General features: G+C 33.3%; 2 protein-coding genes across 4 annotated transcripts; one reads left to right on the top strand and one right to left on the bottom strand.

Moving 5' to 3' along the window:
• Nucleotides 1-1,133: 1,133 nt before the first annotated feature.
• Nucleotides 1,134-4,196, top strand: LOC126670987 (phosphatidylinositol/phosphatidylcholine transfer protein SFH3). Its single transcript, XM_050365014.2, has 11 exons — nucleotides 1,134-1,345; nucleotides 1,448-1,476; nucleotides 1,601-1,684; nucleotides 1,818-1,871; nucleotides 2,092-2,169; nucleotides 2,322-2,375; nucleotides 2,478-2,537; nucleotides 2,611-2,706; nucleotides 2,930-3,031; nucleotides 3,504-3,584; nucleotides 3,752-4,196. The coding sequence occupies exons 1-11, from the start codon at nucleotides 1,291-1,293 to the stop codon at nucleotides 4,067-4,069; spliced, it is 1,011 nt and encodes a 336-aa protein (XP_050220971.1). The 5' UTR covers nucleotides 1,134-1,290; the 3' UTR covers nucleotides 4,070-4,196.
• A 237-nt stretch (nucleotides 4,197-4,433) lies between these two features.
• On the bottom strand, nucleotides 4,434-7,741 carry LOC126666347 (nudix hydrolase 2). Of its 3 annotated transcripts, none has more exons than XM_050359374.2 (9): nucleotides 7,616-7,741; nucleotides 6,726-6,949; nucleotides 6,334-6,399; nucleotides 6,078-6,215; nucleotides 5,512-5,589; nucleotides 5,364-5,414; nucleotides 5,202-5,236; nucleotides 4,970-5,078; nucleotides 4,434-4,822 (listed from the first exon to the last, which is right to left on the bottom strand). In XM_050359374.2, exons 2-9 carry the CDS (start codon nucleotides 6,888-6,890, stop codon nucleotides 4,631-4,633), a joined length of 834 nt encoding a protein of 277 aa, XP_050215331.1. In that variant the 5' UTR covers nucleotides 6,891-6,949; nucleotides 7,616-7,741; the 3' UTR covers nucleotides 4,434-4,630. The 3 variants fall into 3 exon arrangements, with proteins under 3 accessions (XP_050215331.1, XP_050215329.1, XP_050215330.1); XM_050359372.2 differs by lacking the exon at nucleotides 7,616-7,741 and adding an exon at nucleotides 7,482-7,576; XM_050359373.2 differs by lacking the exon at nucleotides 7,616-7,741 and adding an exon at nucleotides 7,213-7,439.
• Nucleotides 7,742-8,259: the final 518 nt, after the last annotated feature.

An 8,259-nucleotide genomic window follows, 5' to 3' on the forward strand; every position in this document is an offset into this window, starting at 1 on the left:
ATTTAGGGTGCTATAGAAAACCAAAAATCCGAAATAGGGTAAAATTGACAAAATTCATACGTCAGGGTGGAATTGAAAACCAAAATAAAGGTCGGTAATTCTTCAGCCCTTTAGCCAATATTTAATGATAAAAAAAGTAATTATTTAAAAAAAATTATCTAACGGTTGTATGAGATAAACATTGTTGAATATAAAATACCAAATGACCAAAAATTGTCAAATGTTTTACGAAAATTTCACAAAAATTCAAACCTTTTAATTTTATCTGAAAACATGATTTTGTTTCAACATGTTCAACTATGCAATTTTGTTCATGTGGCGCCGATGTGGCGTGTCACACATCATCGCCACATAAGTAAAATTATCTAGTTGGACATAATTGACAAGAAATTATGCGTTTCAGGATAAATTGGATAAAATTAAAAAAATTGGACTTTTATAAAATTTTCATGAAAAATTTAGTTTTTTTAGTCATTTGGCCAATATAAAATTGGTGGCTGATTTAATTGAAATGGATTTTAAAACAAAATTGTAGCTAAGTTAATTTAGCCTATTTTACTAACATTAAAATAAATTTAATTCATAAAAAATTAAAAATTAAAAATTAAAAATAATGGTTTTGTAAATCAGTTTGACCAACTCATCGAACCATATAAACCGGTGGTTCTTTCTTTCTGCCACCGGTTCAATTTTTCAAATGAGGCTCCTCATGACATGTTGTAAATGAGAATGAAACAGTAATAAAGTGCTCTTTTTTTGTCAAACCCATCTAAAGGCCCTGTACTTTATATTTTTTTTATAGATCCTTATACTTCATTTTTGTATTATCTGATCCATGTACTTATCTATTTTTTATTTTCAGGTCCTTTTTGAGTTTTTTTCAGTCCTTTTGTGTGACTGGAGGAAAAAAAAAATATAAATAGACGGATTGGAGGAAAAAAATTGTAAGTAGAAGGACTTGAAAAAACTCAAAAAGGACCTGAAAATCGGAAATAGGTAAGTAGAAGGACTAGGTAATACAAAAATGAAGTGTAAAAACGTACGGAGAAAAATGTATAAAGTACAAGGGCCTATAAATGGGTTAAACCCTCTATTTTTCTCTTTTATAATGCTTTGACTTTTTTCCTAGTATTGTCTTGTTCAATTTTATCATTTTGGTGAGCTATGCACATCCGCCTTTCTTGACCTCACAACAAACACAACATGTCCTAACAATCAAACTCCTAAATAATCACATTTAACAAAAACACAATCTTTTTAGTGAATAAAAAGAGAGGCAACTGAGGACTAATGGTGGTTGTTCCAGATGAGGCAGTTGATCAGTTTAAGGCACTTATGGACCAAGGTTTCTTCTTTTTCTATTCTTAACTTTCTTTTGCTTTCTATAGATTCAATAACATTGCTTTACTTTCTTCTGCTTTTGTTCTTTGAAATGTGGCTATGGCAGTTGAGGATCCATTCAAGAAAACATATAAGGTTAGTATGCTTTCGATTTAGTTGTTCCAAAATAGTGTGAGGTTTCATTCTTGATATTTGTAGATTCATCACCATGTGTATACGTTTACTATGTCCTTGCTGAACCATTGTTTCTTTATTTCAGAATATCCATCAAGGCTATCAAACCGAAACTTCGATGCGATTCCTGAAAGCTAGAGAATGGAATGTTACCAAAGCCCATAAAATGGTTACTACTAACATGTTTTGTTGAACTTTTGCAACAAAATCATACTGCCATCTTCTTCTAATCCTTTTGTTTTTTGGACAATGAAATGATGCTTACTTCTAATATGGTTCCTAATACCTTTATAATGCTGCAGTTAGTTGATTGTTTGCATTGGAGGATACAAAATGAGATTGACAATATATTAACGGTATGTTTTTGTTGTCATGTATGAACACAAAATGAAAATTGCAGACTGTCATTGTATCTTCTAGTTTCTTTGACGCGAATTCATTAAAAAAAAAGTATCCGAGTCTTTAGAATCATATCAAGTTTTTTGAGCAGTTTTCTACCAATGTAGATAAATGTTGTCAATTATTAACTGGTGGATACATTCTTAAGTCTGACATTGATGCTAATTCTTTTTACAGAGACCGATAATCCCCACTGATTTATACAGAGCAGTGCGTGATTCACAGCTCATAGGAATGTCGGGTTACTCAAGAGAGGTACTCCCTCAATATCTAAAGATCTGATACTATTTTTCCCCCCAGTTAACAACAATTTAGATGCTGTTGTATCATGCTCGATAAACAAGAAATGTTTTCTTCAGTTCTGAAAGAGTGTTGATGGATAGTCCTATAACATTTTCTATCTTCAGGGCCTTCCGGTTTTCGCTATTGGTGTTGGTCTAAGCACATATGATAAAGCATCTGTAAGTGACATATAGAAACTCTTTCACTTTAATTTTTCATTCTAATAATTCTTGAATATTTGTAAGTTATGAAGCTGTTTTGCGTTTCTTGATTCATCACAGGTCAACTATTATGTGCAGTCACACATTCAAATGAATGAGTATAGGGACCGTGTAATATTGGTGAGTCTTAGAATGAGAGCATTTGAAATATCTTAATTTTGTTTTGACCTGGCTGTATGTGTCTATTGTTTAGCCTTCTGCTTCAGAAAAACATAAGCAACCGATAACCACCTGCATCAAGGTTCTGGATATGTCTGGTCTGAAGCTATCAGCACTTAGCCAAATAAAGGTATAACTCGCCATTTTAGAAAGTTTCGGTTTTCTCCACCAATCTTTCTTCAGAATTCCATCTTTACTTGTTCATGCGTCAGTTGATGTGTGTCGAGGGACAATAACATTTTTACTCTAAAATCTGTTCTCTTACAGGCTTCTGACTTTAAATCTTTGATGTTGCTTCATGATAAATTCACGATTTATCTGATACTAATCATATCTTATTTTTGGTATTGCAGTTGTTGACAATCATATCAACTATTGATGACTTAAATTATCCAGAGAAAACTAAAACATATTACATTGTAAATGCCCCATACATATTTTCAGCTTGTTGGAAGGTAAGCCTTCTTCTTTTTTCGCTCCTTTCACTCCTTTCGCTAGGAGTCAATTGTCTGATGCTATTTCACTATCCCTTTAGCCGTGCACGTTAAAGTGCAATGATCATGTTGGCCGCATTAGTTGTAGGGTTAGTGTCACCTCTAGTCATTGAACTTATCGGTAGCTAGTATGCATATGGTCTTGATCTGTCTGTATCTGTAAAATTACTTAATTTTGATTCTTTTGTCAATCAAATTATTTCTGCTTTGGTTTCGGCAGACACTTACAACTATATTAGGTGACACGGTCTAACACATTGCAAATTTTTAGCTAAATATTTGCAAAAATCTGGGAAACACACACTTAATTGAAGCATAACCATAGTTGAGTGGTTTGGCTGGTAAAAGTTGGAGTCCAATAAGAGCATTCTGTGATGAAAACCATAGCTTGTTAATGACCATGAGACGCAATTAACATATGAATATTTTGCAGGCTGTTAAGCCTTTACTGCAAGAGAGGACAAGAAAAAAAATTCAGGTATTATCAGGGAACGGGCAAGATGAGCTGTTGAAGGTAAGATACATTCTCCGCGATTCCATGATTATTGAAATATGGAACTTGACTGCTATTTCCCTTTCAGCTTATCAGTAATCTCTAGAAATCTTACGAGCATGTTTCCCGTTCCCACATTATTCGAAGTAGCTCGCTAAGAACTGATCTTGTTTGCCAATTTCTTGTAGATAATGGATTTGGAATCTCTTCCACATTTCTGTAAAAGAGAAGGACCTGGATCATCTCGACGTTCAGGGGATGCAGCTGAAAATTGCTTTTCGTTAGACCATCATTTTCATCAAAAACTCTATGACTACATAAAGCAGCAATCCTTGGTAAAGCAACCTGCACAGCCAATTAAACAAGGTTCTTTCCATGTGAATCTGCCTGAGGCAGCCGCAGAAGGTACTGAAATAGGAAAAGCAATTGAATCTGAGCTGCATAAGATCGGAAACTGTAGTGAACAATCGAGCTCAGTACATAAACTCAGAATCAGTGGTGACTGAGACTTTTGCCCATAATGCATTCTCTTCGATCTTATATTTATACGTAAAATGAATGTAATAGTAGTGATGCAATTTCCTAATAAATGTTATGTAATTCTACTCTTAGAAATCTAACCTCCTTTATTTAGTAGGATCCATATGCATGTAATTTAAAACACATATCAAGTAATTTAAAACACATATTTATTTGAAACACAATTTACTTCTAAAACCAAATATTTTATAATATAATTTTAATTTTTTGTCATTATAAAAGGTAATTGAGAAAATATGCAGAAAATTTTATATTTTGTGTTAATTCCATTGGACTGGGTAGGATCACTGACAATTTGCCTACTCCATAACTTATGATGCAACAACAGAGTAAAGAGAAGACAATAAAGTGAATAACTTTATTTAATTAACTGAGCTTACAGATCAATGTAGTTCACATAATCAATTAAATAATGCAATAAAATAATAACATAATTGATTTTCCTTAAATTCTAAACTATGAAATAAAATAACAGAATTTATTTGTTTGCTGAAGCAGAATTGAATAAATAAATGATGGCCGAGATGTTAATGCTTTTCCATGTCTTGAATGTTCAAATATAAATAGCCGTTTTCATCGACAAGATTTGATGTGGTAGGCACTGGAGAAAATCCAGAATAGTTTTTATCAGTCTTTGTCAAGCATATCTCACAAATCTGCTTCACAAACTCGTTTTTTCGAACAAATGGCTGTGCTAGATATTCCTCCACAGGCATCCACTGCAATCAAAATTCCGGTTCAGTTCGGTTTGATATGAATGCACACATCTACCGACGAGGGAAATATTAACTAGCTTCAACTATGCTTCTGTTAATAGCCAACACAAACACATTCCGAATGAAAAATCTGATATGACCACATCTTACCTGGGCTGCATCAATTTCTGATTCCTGCTTCTGGACATTGAAGGAGAGAGGTTGCAGCAGGCATAAGAAGAATAAATCCGACTTCCCGAAGAATACCTTGTGGCTTTGCCTGTGAATCATGAGGACAACGAAAAAATCAATTTACCAGAACAAGATGAGAATTAGATGCACAAAACAAGACTTGCATCTTCTTAACAGATGAGGATACATTACTCTAGTCCACACTTCATACCTGAACGCTAAAAGTTCTATAAATTTTGCATCAATCTGTTCCAGCACAAAAGAAAAGTGCCAAAAATAAATTATAATCATATACTTTAAGCTTTGAGTAAACTACAAGTAGCATTCAATTGTCCAAAAAAAAAAAAACTACAAGTAGCATTCAGTAACTTACATCTGTCTCTTCTTTAACTTCTCTTATCGCGGCAGCACAAATATCTTCTCCCTGTAGATAATAATACAGCTCTACGTGTATGATATTGTTGCCTATATATTTTATATGTATACATACATGGTGCATAAATGCTTGATGATTAATATACCTCATCAACTACTCCGGTAGGGAACTTCCACACACCTGTCCCTCGAAAAATTCCACTCTTTTCTTGGACCACTAGCACCTTGAAATGAAAATTATGAATGCAAACTTTTCAAACACGGACAAAGAGAACCAATAAGGATGACGAAAAAGAAAATTAAGAACTAAAGAAGCATCAGCAGTACAAACTATCTTCCCAGATGACCATATCAATCATCAAATAGTAAGTATGTCCTATGCATTGACATCAGAATAACGAGGAAAAATTAAGATTCAGTGAATTGAGAATAATCTGCATTAATAAAAAATCTTTCAGAGCTCTGAACCATTGTAATTCTCTCTCTCTGTGTCCTTACCATGCTATTCCAAATGCAAATAGGCAATCCTTTCAAGTACAATCACCAGAAAAAACATCCTTCTGCCCGGTTTTGCAATGATGACCAATATTAGCAGACGTATCATGCAAGACCTTTATGGTATAATGACCACAGGGATGCAGAAAAGCCCCCCAAAAACTACTCAACTTCATAACAGAAGGTAAGAATGATTGATGAAAAACTGAGGAAATACCTCTCGGTTTTTGTTCATGACAAATGCTCCAACACCCACTCGATGAGTTGCATTTGCAGGCAAAGTATGAGTGCCTTCTGGTATCCAGTACACAAGCATCAAGTATTTCGGCTCTGCATGATGGTACCAGAACCCTTCCTGTAAAGAGAATTATAAACAAAAGACAATAACTTCAAGAATACTTGAATGCGTGATCTGGCGTATAAGCCATTTTTTCAAGCACAATCTATGAGTTCTGACAAAACAACTAAATTACCTTAACAGCAGCTTCAACAAGATTGGCTAATTCGATAGGAATTTTGATCCAAACGCCCCTCTTACCCTGCACATACGTTCGCAGACCAATCATAAGAAAAAAGAGCAAGATCACATATGAAAGCGTCTAGTATGGATGAACAAAAAGCAATAAACATCTGGGTTGTGTATCTTCAAACTGACTGAATTGACTGGCTGAATTATGCTGCGTTAAGCTGTACATTAACTATACGCTGTGCTCTGAAGCTTAACTAAGCATTCTAGTCACTTATACTTGAATAATCTTCTCTTTTCTTTTTCTTTTACGCATAGAGCGAAAAAGCACCATAAGTAATTATATTTCAACAAAGCTGTCAACAAACATATATAAACTGAAAAACGAGTAAAGTTAACCAGTTTTCTCCAGTGAGCAAGTGAAGCTTTAAGCATTGAAGCAAAGACTTCCAAGCCCATAGGCTCAGCCAGTTCGACGATAACACCTTCATGTTCATCATTGATTGCAGAAAGTAGCTTCATCTGTTGCATTTCATTCTCGATGACGACAGCCCCATTCATCATGACTAAAGCAGACACTTTTGATCTGATAGAAACAGGAGAAATAGCCCTATTCCAAATGCCTGCAATGAAAAGGGAAATTCCAATAAAATCATTAAGATTGACAAACAGATGTTCCATATCCACCACAACATGAATGTAATCAATCATTTAGCACTTGAAGGCAGTAAAACAATCATAAGCAAAATTAAGTGGCACAAACACTAATGTTAATATGCAATCATAATTAACATTGAGCAACAAAGTAGCCATACTCAATAAGCTTAAACCATAAAGAAACAGAAGAAAAACAAATCCAGACAACTAGGCAGCACAAACACTTCACCCGATCGATGTTTCCCCATTTAGAAACATGTCGGACACTTGGCGTTTCACACACAAAACTTTAATTTCAATATAAAAAAACTTAAACTAATGCTGTTGTCCCGTGTTCCGTGTCCGTGCCACCTAACTGAAAACTAGACAAGGATCATTAAACTTTAAAATATGCATGAAAATACTTTATAAGAAACAAAACATTCATGAAACCAAATGGCACTAAATTTTGTTTTCTGAGTAATAATTACATGAATAATGAGAAAGAAAGATATGAACCTGTAAAAGGTAGAATAAAAAAAGAATAAAAATGTTGTAATAAAGGAGAGAAGTGAATGATATTTATAGGCATAAAATGAAAATAAAAGAATTGGGTGTAAAAAACCAAGAAAAATCATGGAAAGTTTATAAACCGTGGGATTTGGGGTTGGGACTTTGAATCTCATCTTCTGCTGCGTCTGATCATTTCAATTCAACTCGCTTTGAATATGCACATTTTTTTATTTTTTTTTATTTTTCTGTTACCAGTAAAACTGCAGTCTCGCGGGAGATTGCCCACTCGGTAATCTATAACCACCGGTACCAAAAATATGAGTTGATAGCAAAATTACATAAATAAAATATATTAAAAAATAAGGCTTAATTACTTAAAAAAACCTATCTTGTAATATTTTTTTTATTTATACCATAACGTAGGAAACAGTTCATTTGTATCCTTTTTTTGATTTTTCATTTTCGTCTCTACCCTAAAGAGCTAATTTGACCTCTTTTCATTTAAAAAAATATTTAAAATGATCCTTTATATTTAACTAATATTTAAATTAAATATTAATATTATTAATTATTTATAATGTTTTCATCTTTTAGTTAATGTAATTGTCAAAATTTAAACTCTAGGGTAGAGGTGAAAACGAAAAATCAAAAAAAGGGTACCAATGAACTTTTTTCTAGGTGAGGGTATAAACGAAAAAATATTATAAGGTGGAATTTTTTTAAATAATTAGGCCAAAAAATAATGATTATTAACCTTTTTTTAGGCTAATAGGCCCTTTTTTTC

The sequence above is a fragment of the Mercurialis annua genome, linkage group LG1-X (genome assembly GCF_937616625.2).
Source record: "Mercurialis annua linkage group LG1-X, ddMerAnnu1.2, whole genome shotgun sequence".
NCBI lineage: Eukaryota > Viridiplantae > Streptophyta > Magnoliopsida > Malpighiales > Euphorbiaceae > Mercurialis > Mercurialis annua.

Coding starts and splice junctions, on each gene's coding strand:
- LOC126670987 (XM_050365014.2), top strand. CDS start 1,291: ATGGTGGTTGTTCCAGATGAGGCAGTTGATCAGTTTAAGGCACTTATG. Junction 1,872..2,091: donor AGATTGACAATATATTAACG/GTATGTTTTTGT, acceptor TTCTTTTTACAG/AGACCGATAATCCCCACTGA. Junction 2,538..2,610: donor ATAGGGACCGTGTAATATTG/GTGAGTCTTAGA, acceptor TCTATTGTTTAG/CCTTCTGCTTCAGAAAAACA.
- LOC126666347 (XM_050359372.2), bottom strand. CDS start 7,554: ATGCCTATAAATATCATTCACTTCTCTCCTTTATTACAACATTTTTAT. Junction 6,950..7,481: donor TTTTATTCTACCTTTTACAG/GTTCATATCTTT, acceptor TTTTCATTGCAG/GCATTTGGAATAGGGCTATT. Junction 5,237..5,363: donor AAGTTAAAGAAGAGACAGAT/GTAAGTTACTGA, acceptor GTGCTGGAACAG/ATTGATGCAAAATTTATAGA.